The 19,269-nt window shown below is 41.6% G+C and overlaps 1 protein-coding gene across 1 annotated transcript; it reads right to left on the bottom strand.

The window, feature by feature from the left end:
• Positions 1–4,812: 4,812 nt before the first annotated feature.
• LOC306920163 (sodium- and chloride-dependent neutral and basic amino acid transporter B(0+)-like) lies at positions 4,813–17,011 on the bottom strand (the record flags this gene model as incomplete). Its single annotated transcript, XM_079496812.1, has 15 exons — positions 4,813–4,956; positions 5,291–5,458; positions 6,013–6,122; positions 6,303–6,402; positions 6,676–6,794; positions 7,353–7,478; positions 7,728–7,813; positions 8,477–8,616; positions 8,711–8,851; positions 9,540–9,672; positions 10,154–10,268; positions 10,808–10,972; positions 11,334–11,465; positions 11,643–11,787; positions 16,961–17,011. The coding sequence occupies 15 exons, from the start codon at positions 17,009–17,011 to the stop codon at positions 4,813–4,815; spliced, it is 1,875 nt and encodes a 624-aa protein (XP_079352938.1).
• Positions 17,012–19,269: the final 2,258 nt, after the last annotated feature.

The following is a 19,269-nucleotide window of genomic DNA, read 5'->3' as shown; positions in this document are numbered from 1 at the left end:
ATCCAACGTTCGCTTCCCCCCCACTACACCCAATGCATCCTGACAGCCAATCAGCGTTGATTAGGATATGTTAGCCTGGTTTGATTCATCCAGCTCGAACCGACTGAACCAGCAACACGGGGAAAAGACTACATACAGTACATGTAGCTTCTTCTCTCACAGCTCAGGGGTCCTTAATTGACCTGAAACTTGTTGAAGGAAGACCCCTGCGCTATAGAGTTGTATCGTTCATGCTACCGCATGACTACTGATGTGCAAAGCAGGCAACATTCTTATTCATTTCACAATGAGTGTAGAGGTTGATCAACAAACACCAATGAGAACAATCCAGTCTCAGTTTGTAGATCTTTTAAGATCTGTCCTTTTAATCGTAGATTAAACAGATCCCTTGTCTCCCTGCCCCGAGCATCCAGAGATAGAGAGTATGCTGGTTCTAATACTCTGCCCCCAGATCTGTAAGCATACGATCTGTTGTGGAAAAACACTTTTATTTTGTTACATTACATCACAATACATCACATCATCACATCCCTCAAAACAGAATCATGAGGAAAGAACATTCTCAAGACAACAGGGAGATCATTTCTACCAGATCATAAGTAGGCCAAAGTAAAGCCATCTGCTCTACACTATGCCAGCCCAGTAATACTTGCGTGTATATTCATAATTCATAGGAGGTGATTGGAATTGACTATCTCTGTCTCTATTGATCGTGTATACTATACCACAAGGCAATGGGAAAACACTTAGTGTCAAACTGGGACAAACAATTCAAATGTCTGTCTTTCACAAGCTGTTTGATGGTAAAAAAAAATAATAAAAAAAACATGGGTGCTGCATGTTTTTTCTTTTTTTGAATCTCATTAAATCCTATATTCTTTATTGTGGGGCGAATGAACAAAATAACCGATCAACATGCTCACAACGCATCTCAGTGTTATCGCTAATATATATTTTTAAAGAATAAAAATTAGAAATGTTTTTAAAATCTCAAACGATTTCTACCAATAATAATATGCCCAAAAAGGGATGCCAGGCTTAAAGTGTGGGATACTAGAATGATGATACTCTCTTGTGTTAGTATTCAGGTTCAATTAGGGCACAGAGTTTGAGGAAATGTTTATATCTCTGCTGTCGGGAGGAAACCACCTAACTCCAAAATGTTCATTTTTCAGGAAATGAAAAATATAAAATTTTCAGGAAATTAAGAAAACTTTATATTTTTAAAACAAAGCAATACTGCCTCATCAAAGTTGGTGTTGTGACTTTACATATTGTCAATTACTTCCATGAGGGGGAGAGAGGTGGTGGAGTTAGCTGTTTTAGCAGACAGTTTGAGGGTCCAATGGAGTTAAGAGGTTTTGTCCAAAGCACTTTTTACTACTTTCTATTGGTTCAATAATTTCGACGTTTAAAGGGTGTTCAATAGCACTGATTTATGAAAAAAAATGGAGTTATGAGGTTTCCTCCCGACAGCAACGATATGATAAATGTACCAACAACTGCACAGTGAACACACCTAGCTGTAATACGGAGAAGAAGAAAAAAAAAACAGAAGCTTGGAGATTAAATGTCACTCTCACAATTTATGTAAATAAAACAGAAATTACATACATTGGTATTATTATTTTTCTTTATAAATGTTTACTCCTAAAGCAATTGAAAGTAGGCAGTTGAATACTTTATATGAATGATGAGCTGTCATGTCTCATGAGCTCTCTGACCTCATGGCACCACAAACTGGTTTCTCTTCTATCCCTGCTTTGCACACATCAGTTCACAGCTTGTCTGCGCCACCTTTCTTGGTTTCAATGACATGAGACTTTCTAAAAGCCTCTTCTGACAGTATACAGATGGGTAACTCTCCTAAGTATTTGTGCATTCCAGCAGCAGCATGTACGTTCCCACACCTGGAAGTCTCTGTAGAGCTCCTGTCTGGAGGAGTTCCATCAAACACCTACGTACATACACACACCTCTTTCACTCTGCATCAGCCTTTCTCTCCATGTCCCGCCTGGCTACCACTATGTGTTCATATTTTTGGTGTCGGGCAGAAATCCATATTTTTTACTTTTAGTTTTTTCATAAATTCACTATCACTATCGAGGACCACACCACCAATGAGGACATTGAGTACCACAGACGAAAAACAGTCTAAGTCCAAATTTAAGACTGACCCCTCCACGAAAAGGCCTCGTTGTCCTGAAACCTTATCTATCATTTATACATTACGGATAAATAGTGTGGACTTAGACTGTTTTTCGTCTGTGGCATTTAACATATTTTATTAACGAAAGATGCATGACACGATGAAGGAACGAACGATGAACAGAACGAAGATGACCCGCAACGGGTCGTTTGGCCATCCAGCTGGACATCGGGTAATTTAAGCAGAGGTGGGGAGGCTTCGGGGATCCGCCGTGCTCCCGGGCACAACAAACCCCCCTTAGGGACCTGTTAGGAGATGTTAGAGGGAGTAGGATGAGGGTGGGGGGGGGGGGGGGGGGATGACGAAAGCGAGAACAGAGGGAGAACTGTGGGTTGGATGGGCTTTATATACAGGTGGAGGTGACCCGATTGGAGGTGGCTTGATAGGAGGTGGAGGAAGCTGCGTTGGAGGTGTGGTCCTGCTCCTGAACTTCAGCTATGAGCTCCATTTAATGAGCTTGTCGATCTGCTACTTTTGAATTTGAATCCTGAAAACTAACATTAAGAGGTTTCCACCTGACATCAGTATACTGTAGATGATGATGGGCCCTATCTTGTGTGCACAACTTAAGCTCACAACTTGTCGATATAGATAGACTATTTTAACTCTTTTAAAATGTTTTTCAAAATAGTAAAGTCGGCTTTTTTTAAAGTTTAGGCATAAGGGGTAAGGCGGCGCGCAAGATAGGGCCCGATATCCGTAGCGTAGTGTGGTCGTGTGTATTCTCATTTCTGTTCTCTCCTCTGCGTTCAGACAGATGTTTCATTTCCAGTGGCACCACTTCATCCCACTGCCACCTGGCTTTAGATCATTGTGAAAAGATTAATATTTGCTTACTTTACTTACACAAGCATACAATATCTTTAGTATTCAAGATGGTCATGCCTAACGATTTGTGTTAACTGACAATAGTCAATGGTCAAATAATCTGCCAGGCATCCTTTTATCACTGCTCCAAGTATAAAGGCTGATGCTCAGTGGACTAAAATAATATAGCCAGAGTGGACAGAAGGATGCATTATACATGAAACCCCTTGATGATAGCATGCTGTAAAAAATTACCACCAATTAAAACATACTTCTGACATAGAGCTCTGTATCAATTTACAATTTTGGCATTTAGCAAAACGCTCTTAATAAGAGCGATTTACAGTAAGCAAGGTCTTCAAGATTACGACGGAAGATTGGGAGAGAGTCTGCAATTCTAATTGCAAAGTTGTCAAGGATAAATAGAAACACCAGTGGAAGATATGAGCTCAGCAAGGCAGGTTCATAGACCACCTGAAGAGACCACCACTCATTAAAACAGCCATGCAACTCTCGCTGTCTGCTTTAGTTACTTTAGTTTACTTTAGTTAGTTACTTTGTAGATTTTAAATATTAGTACAAAACATACATTAACCACTTCAGCCCATTATAGACAATGCAACGCGTTGTGAGCTTGTAGATCGTTTACTTTTGGTACTTAAATTCATTTTGATGCCAATACTTTTGTACTTAATTCTTGTACTCTACAGAATATTTCTGCATTGTAGTATTGATACTTTTGCTTATGTAAAAAATGTGAGTACTTCATCCATCACTGGTCGTTGAACATGAACTCTTCGGGAAGCGCATGGTTCAGCAAATGTGACTGTCTCTACCAATAAAGGACATGCTTTCTCTTTCTTTCTTTCTTTCTTTCCATCCCCTAGTCGGGGAAAATAAACCATCAAATTATGCTAAATATCTGTTTTGAAACTCAGTTTCAAGGGTTGAATAAAGCTAAGCTGGCGTCTAGTTCTGCAGTCATCATATTACCTGCGTTTTCACATGTAACTCTATTCCATTGCGGTCAGCTTTTAACCCCACATTTTTATCTCATTATTCCTCTATCTCTGTGCCGGTTATGCATGTTATATAATACAGTATAATTCTCAAACCTTTTCATGTCAAGGACCCCTAAAATTATGTATTTGGCTGTGGACCCTCCATCTCAAACATTTTAGTTAAAATGTTCACTTTAAAAAAAAAAGATTTGCACAAATGAGAAATAGATCTACAAAAAAACCCCTGTGATCTAGTCGGTCCTGATCGTTGCTGTAAAAAGTGAACAAATCCTTTATCATATCACATAGACTGGATCACAGCATGTAAAAAACATGCACTGAATTTCAGAATGTCCTGAAGTATTCCTACTGCTCTTGCATGAATGAATGAATGAATGAATGAATGACTGCATTTTTATTTTTGTACACAACCCATATCCCTTACTGTATTTTCACCAGTGAATGCTATATTTAACTGTTATGCATGGAGCGGTTCCCATAGCAGTAATAGTCTTGCATAAGTTGCATTATAGCATATACATTTTACTGAAAAGATAAAGGGCTCTGATTCCATTTTAGTGTTGATCATCATTGCTTGAAACAATATACTGTACCAAAATTTAAATCTACAATACATTATACAATAGATTATCTTTTCATCATGAATCACCAAATGAGATGGACACAAAGACATCAACCTATAAAACTTGTATTAAATATCTTGTTTTCAAAGAGATTTCACACTCACGCACGCACGCACGCACGCACGCACGCACGCACGCACACACACACACATCAGAAACTTGTGTTCGCAATGACTACTGCGTTAGGCTGTAATTCTGGTGGACTGTGACGACTGTGTTTAGAGTAGCGTTCACCGCGATGGACGTCCAGGTAGGGATGCCAGTCGTCAGACGGAGAGCACAAACACTTCACCCGCTGTGGGAGCAGGGCGACACGGGTTGGAGGTCAGAGGTCAGGGAACACTGGCACACATATCTCAAAAATAGCAGACCTACAAGCTCAAAGTGCGGCATGAAGTGACGTGCTATTAGCTTGTATGTCTGCTATGTGTGAATAGCCAAAGTATAAAATATGTATAAAGTGGTTAAAATGATTGTGACGCTATATTAACATGTTTTGCTGGGGACCCCTGGTACGCCCCCAAGGACCCCATGGGGGTCCCCAGACATCCACTTTGAGAACCACTGCAGTACATCCCTTTTGTATCATTTAATTTTGCACAGAAACAATCACCGACGACACAACTCACCTTCCACAGGCTGCCCTCTGCTTTGAGCAGTTTATAGACAGCGACGATGGGAATCCAGATGATGCAGAACAGAGCCATGCACCAGCCTAGCGCCAGGCCCCAGGCTGGGAACTCCACGTCTCCATAGGTAGGAGGAACGAACGGTGACAGAGACCAAATCAGGATGGCCTGTGGACAGATCAGAAAAAAGGGAGCAGCATTAACAGACAGATGTCATGCTAAGACCATCATGCTCTTAGAAACTCGAGGGCTGTATTTTGCGTGTCTTAAGTACCAGGTCTTATTACTTAACTTAAGACTGGAGGCGTGGTCAATGCTCTTTGGCCACTCAGAATAGCCAAATGGCATTGATCACGCCTCCAGGTCTTAAGTTAAGTAATAAGACCTGGTACTTAAGACACGCAAAATACAGCCCTCGGTCTTTGCTTCAATCCCTGAGGACCTCCGTCAGGAAGGACAAATTGTGCTACAGTACAATGACACTTAAATAAGGGATAATGCACTATGATAAGTTCTTTTGTGGTGCTGTGGTATAATAGAATGTAAAAACAAGTCGTCTCTGTTGGGTGGAAACCTCATATGTCCAAAACCTCTTATGTCCAAAAATCTAAAGATGTACAGATGCTTTTGTGTGACGCTGTAGTAGTAGGGCACAAATACAAAAGGCAAAACGACACAGTAATATAAAGGGACTAGAGACATACTATATGTACTCTACTCACCAGGATGATGCCGGGGGTGATGACAAACCAGCAAGCTCTCCACCACAGCCAGAACCAGAAGCTCTTCTTCCCTATCATCATTTCTATGTCTTCAATCAAACGGTTACCACCTGGACAGCATAACACACGCACGCACGCACGCACGCACGCACGCACGCACGCACGCACGCACGCACGCACGCACGCAAACACACAAACACACAAACACACAAACACACGCACTGAGTGCAACCTCCACTCACACCTTTTTTATTATACATCTCTTCAACCTCTGTTCACATGTACAGTACCATATATGTAGAAGAAGCCAATGATCTCCAAGAAGCCAGCTATTAGAAGAACCCAGGTAGCGATAAAACTGTCCATGATCGTCACCCAGTATATTCCTGCCTGTCACACGCACACACACACACACGCACACACGCACGCACACACGCACGCACGCACACATGCACACACGCACGCACGCACGTACGCACACACAAACACACACACACACACACACACACACACACACACACACACACACACGCACACGCACGCGCACACGCACATGCACGCACACACACACGCACACACAAAAGGTAAAGGTTAACAGCACAATGTATATGGTATTGGGTAAAATGACAATATATGAGGGGACATAAAATGGCACTGACTAACCCTTGTGACACATGGCAGGCCGAGAAAGAAGAGAACGGTACAGGTCACCACAGTCACTTGGGGGCGCCTGGATCTGAAGAATTCCGGGTAGGCATCTTGCAGGCAGGTTCCGATGACCTCTGACGACAGGAAGCAATTCATAATGACTCTAGTCCACTGTTTCCACAGAGTTATATAAACCTAGAGAGCAGACAGCCCCGTCCCAGCTATTCATGTCAATGGAAGTTGCTCACTGGTGTTTGAAGCACCCGGAAGAACGCTCTACTGTACTTCCGCATTTTTCTTGATTTGGGCACCAAAGTTTGGTGCCCAAAATGTGAAAGTGCTAACTCCATGAACGCGCCTGAATCGATTCATGAAGGTGCGTTCTGTGTTAAATTCCAGCTGCGCGCTCTTTTTCTTGTGCATCATGTACCTCGCACGCCTGCAGATCCAGCTTTGGCTGGAACAGCTTCTCCATTTCCCAGCGCTTCTGGGGGCCCGACTGCTTCCCAGACACTGGGGGTAGGGACTATTAACTTTGGGTCCTGGGGAGATCACATTTATTGTTTGGGTCTCAAGCTAAAATGTTTGGGACCCACTGCTCTTCTCTACACACTAAAGACAAGGATGGATCAATGACGTCTGATGGCTGAATGTCCACCTGACGCCATGCATTGGCCAAATGTGAAACTCACCAATCCCGGCAAACTGGGAGTCCAGACCGAGAGTCAACAGCATGAAGAAGAAGAGAAAGGACCACAGGGGAGAGATGGGTAACTGGACCAGAGCCTCTGGATAGGCAATGAATGTCAGACCAAATCCTGCACACAAATACAGCTGGAATGAGGACATCATTTTAACCCATTAAGACCTGAGGCCGATTCTACAAAATGCATTCGAAATTAGTATAGTTCTCTAAATGTTTTCGTGCAAAGGACTCCCAAAACGATATGTATTTGGCTGCGTGAACAGCCATCTGGAAGTGCTTTTGTGCCAGGGACCCCCCAGAAGATAAGATTTCATCCCCCCCCCCCCCCCCCCCCCCACCCTCACCTACTTTATTCACTCACCTGCTTGGGCAACCTCAGAAACATGCTTCCCAGAGACGTGAGCCATGTGGCCCAAAATAGAAAAGATGGCAAAGCCTGCAAACACACTGGTTCCTTGGAGGAGATGAAACACAAAAACAATCAGGCGTTATTATGATCATATCGATTGACCAACATTCTTTACTGACACAATGACTACATGATAACTTGTAATGATCTGCTACATTCTCCTTGAGGAAGACCATTTTGGGAGCCTGCAGATGGTAGCCTTGTCGTAGTGCAGGGGTCTTCAACAGGGGGTCTGGGACCCCTAGGGGGTCCTCAGAGTTACTACAGGGAGGCCACCAAATCTTTGTGAGATACCGGTAGTCACTTTCTATTTTTACATTAACCACTTGAAAAAAGAGAATTGATGTACGGCGAAAAAAGGGTCACGTTTACTTTAGTATTGAGTGTCTATAAGTGGATAAATGTGAAGAACATTAATTTACACTGATGCTGTCCAACAAGTCTATGAAGCAGTCAACGGAAACAATGGAAAGGTTTAATCTGCTACACAGTTTGGTACAGTGGGCCAGTAGGGGCCCTTGTGTCATCTCTCTCTCAGCTAAGGGGTCTTTGGCCTGAAAAACATTGAAGACCCCTGCCGTAGCATACTGTAGCGGACCCCCCAGCACCCCTACTTCCCTCAGCCATGGTGGACAGCATATTCCGCATACTGCCCATATTGCTACATAGGCATGCTCTTTATTAGTATAGTAGTATAGTACTTGCCACAGTTGGTGAGGGTTACAACCAGAGTGTCCTGAAACACATTGTTATGGAACTTATTGTAGGAGGACAGGGCTGTGACTCCACCCCATGCAATGGACAGAGAGTAGAAGATCTGGGTCGCTGCATCTTTCCACACCTTCAATACAATAGAGCAAATAGATAGCAGGAGTTTTAAACGCTATTTTCATGGTGACAACTTTTGAACAAGGCTATTTGCAGCCCTATATCACCTCTGCTTCACTAAGTTTTGTCATGTTGGACTGAGAACCAATGTAGTACTCGATCCCATCTCTTGCGCCCTCTAGTGTCACGCCTCTGATCAGCAGGATGAGCAGCACCACATAAGGAAACGTGGCTGTGAAGTACACCACCTGGTGGTGGAGAGGAGAAGCACATGTATATACAGTGAAGTGATGGATGTTCTCTCAGCAAGGACTAGCACAGAGGTTCCAAACGCACTTTGCACTGCCTGGCAGATTTAAGAGAAATGTGCAAAAGCTTGCAACGTTATTGACCTGCATACATTTTTTAATATACGTTTTCAGGTTTCCAGCACAAGGAAGGTATACTTGCAATGAGTAAAACGTAGGCAAATGAATAGGAGCTCAGCAGCACATGGTTATCCACCTGTATTCACTCCACGTCAAACTCACAGACTGTGTGTGGAATTGGACAATTATGAGTTTGCTTACTGATCTATAATGTTGTTTCTAAAGTGTAACTTTGCATATTTGGGCTTGCTTCCTAAATGTTGTTTAAACCAGTGGTTCTCAAACATTTTCATGTTAAGGAAATACTTTTCCACATATCCCCATCTGAAAACATTTTGTGCCAGCTAGGGACCCCCGTTCCAGATTTATGTTGTTAAAATGTTTCAAAATTTAAAAAAACGTCTAAATCTTTCCCCAAGATTTTTGTTGTTAGCAGATCTATACAAGCAACGTGCGTTGAGCATGTAGATCAGCTATTTTCAAATAGCCGATGTATAAAAGTTTAACGTGTTCATGTGTTAGTCGCTGGATGCTTATTTCTCAGATAGATAGCAGGTGTGCTGTATACTTTGCCTGATGACTTGATGCCTTTGAAGAGGCTTGCTGCGATCAGGATCCAACCCAGTAGCAGACAGAGGGCCAGGTGCCAGACTATGGGCCCGGTGTCATCAAGACCACTGGATCGTTGCAGGGCTACACGACTTAGGTGAGTGAGAGAGAGAGAGAGAGAGAGAGAGAGAGAGAGAGAGACTTGACTGTTATTGTCATAAAGGGTGCACAGCACAATCCTTAGTCAGTCAGTGTTCATTTAAAGAGCTGTAAACAGGCCCTGTTTTGGGCATTTCCTGAGGGGAGCAGTTTTTCTGGGCGCAGCTAAACATCTTGACTGATGACTCTATGGTGACTTTCACTGATGTTTGATGACATTGTCATCAGAGTCTGGATGTCATAATAACTACACCAGTCTTCTATGGCTCTGCTACACCCTCATCAAAACTACAGCTTATTTTGCATGACTTTGAAACCAATTTTTATATACTTGAGACTGGAGGTAAGGGTCCATTTGGTTACATTTGTATACTCCCAGAATTACAAATGGACAAATTGACAATACTCAGCGAATATATAGGCGTACTGTCTGTATGTACTCTTTCTTGCATGTAATGCACAGTTTTTTCTTACTCCCAGTATTGCTCGCTGGGACTCTGAGCTGGAATGCTGCCAATGCTCTCTCCTGGACAGGTGCTATTTTCCAGAGTGCTGTTGGTCACTGGCTGACCAGTCATATTGCACACCTCTAAAAACAAAAATAGAAAAAAGGCGATCAACAGCAAGGTTACAGCAGATTCTGATCAAGTACACACTACAGACTACACACAAAAAAAACACAAAGGCATGCATTTCAAACGTTCTTGTGAAGGCATAATTTCTGCAGAAAATATTGGACCGTGCTAGAATAATTGTAAACCTGAAAGTTTGTTGTCAAAGCTGCAACCTAAATGTTTTACTTCTAACCTGTTAAAACCGTGGAGCATCTGTGTGAACCCTAACTAGATTTTAGCTATAGATATTAATCAATCAATATTGGACCCAGGGGTCCCAGGGGACCCAGGGGTCCATTAAAACAGACAACATTAAAAAAAAGTTGATATGTTGATATCTGTCAGTGTTGAACACTGAGGCTGGGGTTAGACCGGGTTGATATAGATATAGCAACATATTTTTTTCAGAAAACTCTTAGGATTCCGAAGAAAAATCAGACAAGCAGACAAGCTCACAGCGCGTCATTTCAGCTCGTAGCCTAATGGGTTCTAAATGATAAGAATTGAGTCGAACCTATAGGTGTGATACCGCAGAAGGCATCAGCCCAGGGGCTGAAGCACTCACTCCACGGAAGAGGATACTGGAATGAAGCAAACATGTAGTACAGGCTGTAGGCTATGATCACGTTGTAATAAATGGACACTAGCGCGGTCACCAGAACCTCGGCAACTCCAACACCTAGAGCAGAGAAAGAAATGGAAAGTGGTTAGTAAAAGTATCAATACTGCAATGTTGAAATAATCTGTTACAAGTAGAAGTCTGGAATAAGAAAGAAAGTACTCATTATGCAGAATGTCCCGTTTCACAAGTTTTCAAATGTATAAAACGTGAAAACATATTTTGAAAATAGCAGATCTACAATCTCATAATGCGTTGCATTGCGACACATTGAGCTTGTAGATTGGTGCTGCTGTGTCTGATCACCGCTGTCGGAGAATGCACTTGGTCCTTCTGGCATTGTGTGTGTGTGTGTGTGTGTGTGTGTGTGTGCGTGTGCGTGTGTGTGTGTGTGTGTGTGTGCGTGTGCATGTGCGCGCACCTTGGAATAATGGCACTGCACTCCAGATGTTGATGGGGCCTTGACTGCAGAACTGTCCAAGGGCACTCTCCAGGAAGTATAGAGGAATACCAGCCACCACCAACATCACAGTATAGGGGATGAGAAAGGCACCTGCCAGTCACAATGAGGTTTGAAAGGGGTGCAGGGAACAAATCAGGTTCAGGTTCCTACAAAAGAAAATATATCTCTTATACCTAAGCCCTAAACCCTAACCCTAAGGTAGGTAAGTGGGGAACATAGAACCCGGGGAACATAGAACACGGGGAACATATAGGGATGACAACTCACCCCCGCCATTCTTGTAAGCCAGATAGGGGAAACGCCAGACGTTGCCAATGCCAACGGCATATCCTATCATAGAGAGAATGTACTCCCTTTTATTGGTCCAGTTTTCACGTTGTTTATCGTCATCCTTATGGTCAACATGGGGGTCCTGAGGGAATGGGTGACCCATATGTTTAAGTTCAGAGTATTGAAATGCATGTTATGCTTGTCACTTGTAGATTCCTAGTCACATAGAAGTTGCACATTCTTCTGTGCATGACTCTTTATTAAAGAGACTCTCTTTAATTATCTTCTTATTTATCAGCATCTGCACAGGAACATCTGTTGCAGCCTGTGGAAGTTTGCTGTGTAGTTATAATAATAATCTTTATTTTCCCCAATGAGATATTCGTCTCCACAGTCTGTTCAAAAACAATAACAAAAATCAGACCCATCTGAAGTGAGTGGTGCTGTACTGCACTTGTGCTGTACTGTGCTGTACTGTACTGTAGCCTACTGGTGAACAGACGCTATTTTTCGTGCTTGGACAGACAGACAGACCCAGGGACCCAGGGACACACATAGCTGTATATAGGAGTGGTTGCACCACTCAAAAATATGACACATAACCAAATAGCACAAAACAACATCATACGACACAACACCAAGACAATGTATGTATGTATGAGGTCTCCACTACACACAGAAAACCATCCCTTCGCCCAGATGGCATGAGTTTGAAGTAGCGATACTAGGGGATGATCAGTGTCATTTTTTATTGAAAGCGCCTTATTGTTCATATCAGAGAGTATGTGTGGAAGTCCGATAATAGTTGGCTGATTGGTGCCTGGAGATCTGATTGAGGGGTGCCTGTTAATCCTGTCAGTTAGCGGATTGATTAGAACATGGGATGCATTATGTGTGGATTGCAGGCACTACTATTTATATGCTGTGCAGGCCAAACACCCCAGTAACACACCTGATGGAGATTAAACAATTATCCACCAGCAGTGTGAGAAAGAAAACAAAAACAATCGGGTCTTCAGTGAATCAAATCACTTCAAACTGGAAAGGGATGCACAGTGGAGGCAGGGTGGAGAACTTTTAGTAGTAGATCTACAAGCTTGAATTATGCAGTGCTTTGAGCATGTAGATTTTTGAATTTGGTCATGAAAAACGTAAAACGACATAATGATGTTTCCACCCGGCAGAGACGACTTGCATGAAAAGGCACAGGGCAATGGGGTGAAGGCTAAGGGTGCTGGTTATTGGTTAATGCCTTGTGTGAATGTTTTACCAGACTGGGAACAGGAAGTCTTGTAAAATGGTAGCTGTTAGATAAATTCTGACATGTTGTTTACACGTCATGTCAAGTTGGCCACTCCATCATATTCTGTTGCTCAACACGTATAGAACTTTGGCCCAGACCGTGTTCCATATAGGTCATATTTGGTCATCCTGTCCTTTTATCATCATTTTACTCATAGCCTACTGCCTGTTTACTCCGGGTTGTTCTCCTTATCCTATTTATGTCATGTCACCATCCACGTGCCTAATCATCTCAGCCCTATATTATCCTTTATATTATTTTATCATACTTATATTATGGATTTCCTGACGCCACATTCAGATTTAATATCTTGTTGACTCCTTATTCGGTCTCCATACTGTCTGTCCCCAGGCAAGTTAACTCGCATACTGAGAGGCCTATTTTGATTTGAGACATGTATTTGACCTTGATGCCTAGTGAGAAAGTAGATAGGAGTGTTTCTCTCTGTCGAAAGTTCACAGTGCAGGGAAAGTTATCAACAGGTTGCCTGGCAACGCCAGCGTCCACGCTCTCCCGGCTTGAGGCGACATCAATGATAGCAGTCTCATCATCCATGTGCTGGTCCAATGAGTGCTCGACAACCAGCGCCACCGTGGGATATTGCGGAAATGAACTATCTATTGAGCCAATGGACGTTTATCAACAACTGACGTCAGATGCACTATTAATGCCAGTGACATACTGTGAAGGGGAGTTCAGGTTCAGGTTCAGTTCGGATCCATATTGGAACAATTGAATACTCTAAATTATAGTGATGTATTGTACTATTATTATTATTATCTGAACCATGTAGCACATTCTCTATGTAAATTGACTTTATTACCTACTAAAAATTACAGTTAAAACCTTAAACTTCCTCTCAGAACTTTATTTCGTCTGTCTCCAATTCGTTTTTAAGGTATCCTTCTATTTTTTTATGGTACCGTGGCTGTCATTCAAGATTTAAAGGGCTATCCACTCATTTGTAAGGTAAATACAGCACGGTATTTGGTCTCCCTGCTGGGTTATTGAAGGTATATATATATTTACAGTCCTTTCTAATTAGCATTACGGAAATCTATTAATTGATCCTTGGGGTCGCCGGAATTTTATTTCCATCAGTAGCCACCCTAAGAATGATGTGAAGAATAATGGGATTTCAAGTTGCTTGGCCTAACGGCAGCACATGCACAAGAGGAGTTGAGATGAATAAACATATACTGTAAGTCTATAATATATTCTGATCCCTTCCCGAAAAGGCCTATCTGCCCTGACCCCTTATCCTTATACATTATGGATAATTAGTTTGGACTTATATGTTTATTTGTCTCAACTGCTATGGTCTGCGTTAGCAAACTTCCATCAAAGGTGAAAATCTCCTGTCACCTTTTTTGGACCATAACAAACTCATACTGTAGTTGTAATGCATCACTTTACAACAGATATCGATATCAATTGTATCAGTAATAATACAGCCATTCTTTCACTTCTTGAGGATGAGTACAACAGGAACACGGCATACACTTAGGAATCATTACAAATTCTATTGAGCAATAGCCTAATTCTTTGGATCACTTTTACTTTATTTGTTTATTTAGACGGGACACTGCCTGCATAATTATGGACATTACATCTGAATGCAACATAAATACACTGGATTTAGCAAAGACGCTAATTTACATCTGCAGTCCCCAGGGGACTCCCCACACAAAACACAAAAACAAAACAGACTAGACAGTGGAATACATTACATTAGGAAACAAAGCATAAAAACATACATATAAGAACAATGTAGGCTACATAGGTGTAAAGTGCATCTATTCTATACTATATACTACTATATCGTTTAGCAGCATTTTTATAGGGCAATATAGATTTGTAAGTAACTAAAGTAACTTGTACATAAAGTGCAGTATTGCTTTCAAGTTACGATGTCAAAGTGCACTATAGACTATTAGACATACAACATACATGTTCACAGGTTTGTTGAGTAACATTTTTTTTTAGATTGAACTTAAAGGTTAAACGTCCATAATTACGTTACCCTTAACAGGCGGGCCATAAATACTGTAGTTGGCAATGGCAGGCCATATAAAATCTGCACTCATTTCCACAATTGGCCCCAGGCTGGACTTTGGAAATGCACAGTTGTGCATGCGTGCGTGTACAACTCTCTCTCTGTGTGTGTGTTTGTGTGTGTGTGTGTGTGTGTGTGTGTGTGTGTGTGTGTGTGCGTGTGTGCGTGTGTGCGTGCGTGCGTGCATTTGTTTTCGGCCTGCCAGAGATAGCAAAGTCTCATGACATATACTTAAAAGACAAAGCTGCAATCTGTACATGTTATGCCAAGATTGGAGTCCCCAAACTTCTACCACTCAGTATCCCCACTTGTGCTATTCTCCCATACCTACACATTGGTGAAAAGTTGTATTCATTAAAGACATTGTGAAATTAAAAATATGTTTTTCACACTTTTAGAGCATATCCGTGGTCAGCATACCTAACAATAGATGCGAAGCCAAAAAACACATCTGATTTTGATTACAGAACTACGGTAGGCCTATACTGTTTTTAATCTCATTCAAGATGACATCCAGACAGTGTATTACTCACTTTAAACTTAATCAGCACGCTAAAATATGTATCTGAAAACATTATACTGTAGTAGTACACATAGTAGCACAGACACGTCACACATGCTTTGGTGGCTGTCTGTCTCTCTTGTAAACAGACTCCACTCGTGGATGTAGCATAGCGTCCCATAGCCTGAACGGATGCAACACTTTGATTGGCTCAAACACAGAGGCTTCCGTTTCAGACTGAAACTTCAAAATAACATGACCGAAAAAGCCATAAGTCCCAGGCTGTGTCTGAATTCATAGGGTCGTTCCCTACTCCCTACTCCCCATATGGTTGATACAGACTTAGTGGACTTTAATTGTGATGATTTCGGACAGTACTCCCTAGAGAGTCGCAGTCCCGCCCCATTTCAGAACAACGAGCGTCCAGGAAGAGAATTTCCCATTCATTTTTCCCATAGACGTTTCAAAAAGTAGGCTATATATTTAAAGAGCTTTAAGCCTAGCTTGGACAAAGCCAACTCAGCTCCTGACAAATCATGACAATAAACACATTTTGTTGGACAGAACAAATAATTAGAAAGGAAAACAAAGTGTTGTACCCTGCCCTTATACAGTATGTTTGCAGGCATTTAGGCCTATGTATGTTTATGATAAAATGGGTTATTCTCTTAAAATAATTAACATATAAGCCTAATGATTATCAATAAATGAAAATGAATACATATTTTCGTACGGCAACTGCGATTCCTCTCCTACCGCCATGCGCTGATACAAGGAGATATTTTTGTTTTGTCAAGGTGATGCAAGATGCATGTAGGAGTAGGCCTAGCCCTACATCACCAAACCTGAAAACATATGTGCAATACGTGCAATATAAAATATGAATATTATCCATATTATCCAGCAATATGAAAACAGTGCACATAGCATAGCACACAGCATTAAACAATTAACACAGTAATACATGTCATCAACAATACAAAACACTGTACAATCCAATGACAGAAAGGACACCGCAGTGAATGACACCTTTCGATGGAAATTTACATTTTGAATAGGATTGTGTTAGCTATTAATGGGTTAGGGACATTTTAGGGACATTTTATTGTGCAATTAAGACCATAATGGCTGCATACATGCATGTAACGATTAGCTACAGTACAGTGCCTTAAGACATTAACATCTCTGTCGGGTGGAAACCTCATATGTACATACAAACTTTACTTTTCAGTTTTCAAATTAAAAAATAGTAAAAGTGGCATATCTGCAAACTCAAATTGTGTCGCTTTGCACCATGTTTCGAGCTTGCAGATCTGCTACTTTTGATGCTTTTGTGTGACACTGTAGTATAGGCCTAATGAGCCTGCACTCATTTACGAAAAAAACCCACAAAAAGTTACAATAAGGAGATAAGGGGTTTCTGCCTGACAGCAATCTAATTGTGTTTGTCTTACCTGCTCAACGACGGCAGAATTCCTGATAATAACGTCTGTAAATTTCTTCATTTTGTTGTGATAGCATCAAGTTGCTCAGGTAGGTTTATGTATAGGGATGGTCCCAGAAGACAAATGAATGACTTTCTCGTACTGAGCCCACCTCCTGGGCCTGGCTGCTCCATTTAGATAAGCGTTTCGGCTAACGATGGGTGGGTGTGTGTTGGCTCGTGGGCCCTCAGCCTGAATGACAATGAATGTCAATTTGTTTTCCAATGATTTTATAGTAGCCTATACATCCATATTCTGAGGATAACATTAATACCCAAACTACAAGCTCTTGTGATATATGATATTATTTTCAGAATTTCATGCATTTATTTATTTAGAGGCACACAAGGAATCTCATATGTAAACATTTGGTGACCATGACAGGTGTTACGACCTTAAGATCATGATTTTAGTGTTTCTTTGGAGCTGGGAAGAGGGGAGTCGTAAACCCCAACCCCCCTGGTACACACACACACACACACACACACACACACACACACACACACACACACACACACACACACACACACACACACACACACACACACACACACACACACACACACACACACACACACACACACACACACACACACAAAGTTACGAATCTGTATTGCCCTATAAAAATGCTGCGAAACCGTATAAATGCACTTTGTACTTTGTATGTATGTTTTATGCTTTGTTTCCAAGTGTAATATGTGCTTCACTGTCTAGTCTACAGTACCTGTTTTGTGTGGACTGCGGATGTAAACTTGTAAACTATGTAATGGCCATTAATATGCAATGTCCCGTCGAAATAAACAAAGTAAAAGTACACACACATACGTTGTGATAAATGTGCAGCATTATGGGGCTTATATATTTTCAATCCCTTATGTGATTTGGCTTGATATGACAATATCTTGCACACACTATATCTTGCATTGTTAAGTGTGTATTTGTTCATTGGATGATGTTGTACTGTAAGATAGTTCATTCATACAGTATAGGCTATTGCATTATCGTTGCCGTTTGGGCAGAAGCCTAGTCCATCCATCCATCTTCAACCGCTTATCCGTAGTCGGGTCCATGAAAATCACAAACAGGATATGTGACAATGCACAGCCCTGGCGGAGGCCAACCCCCACCGGAAACGAAACCAACTTACTCCCGAGCACACGAACACAGCTCTAGCTTTTGGCCCTCAACAAGGTCACCCTCACCCCATACTCCAGCAGCACTTCCCACAAACCCTCCCCTGTATCTCAAAATATTTATATTTATATTTTAACTGCAATACAAATAAAAGTTAGGGTTGCAATACACTATCCTTTAGCAGCTGTGTCCATAATGTGCAGAATGCAGATACAATATCTTTTAGCAACATTGTCAATAATAGGCACCTAGGCAGCATGTTGAGGGTTCGAATCCCAATCCTGACAACCTTTGCTGCATGTCACTCCCCATCTTTCTCCCCATTTCCTGCCAGTCTACTGTCCTATAAATGAGAAGGCATAAATTCCCCAAAACTAATCATATTTATTTTGTAATAATGGGCAGATACAATATCTTATGCTTTAGCAGCAGTGTCAAAAAGTGCACAACAAGAAAATGCATTCTCCTTTGAAGTAATTTCCATGGGGAGAGAGCTAGCCAGTCGGCTGCTTGTCATTCTCCGTGAGTCTGAGCCCTCAGTTCCAGTCCAGCAAACCTAATTCGGATACCATGACATTTTACATTTTAGTCTATTTTTTCCTTCAGACACATAAAGGTTGTTGGCATATTACACATTACACATTTATGTGTAATAAGTTACTCTTTAAGGAATTACTCCTTTAAAAAGTATAGCGTTAAATTAACATTCCAGATTCAGGGCTCAATTTGGATACTTTCAGAGTTACATTTCAGTGTTAAACTAGGAAAAGTGCCCCTTGGGGCACAGGTCTCCACCAGGGCAGGTGAAGTTGTGGCCTCCTGGTGGCGCAATAATAAGCCAATGTGAAAAGGGTGCCATTTCTTCTTATGCCTTGGATGGCAATTGGATGATTTGAGGCATTTTGTTCCAAAAATGTGTTTTGCAAAAATCCACCTGTTGGTGGCTCTATAACAGGCCAATGTGAAAAGGGTGGGATATATTCCTCAGCCTATAGTAGGATCATGCGTTCATGATTTGAGGCTTTTTGTTCAAAACGGGCCAATCCTGCAAATTTTGAAAGCCAATATTAGCCAATCAGAATGGAATATGAAATATCAGACAGATCTGTCTTGAGCACATGCCTATAGAGATACTGTGTAACGAT

The sequence above is a fragment of the Electrona antarctica genome (assembly GCF_951216825.1).
Source record: "Electrona antarctica genome assembly, chromosome: 1".
Classification (NCBI taxonomy): Eukaryota; Metazoa; Chordata; class Actinopteri; order Myctophiformes; family Myctophidae; genus Electrona; species Electrona antarctica.
The sequence above is the reverse complement of the archived record's forward strand: the minus strand, read 5'-3'. Positions and strand labels throughout refer to the sequence as shown.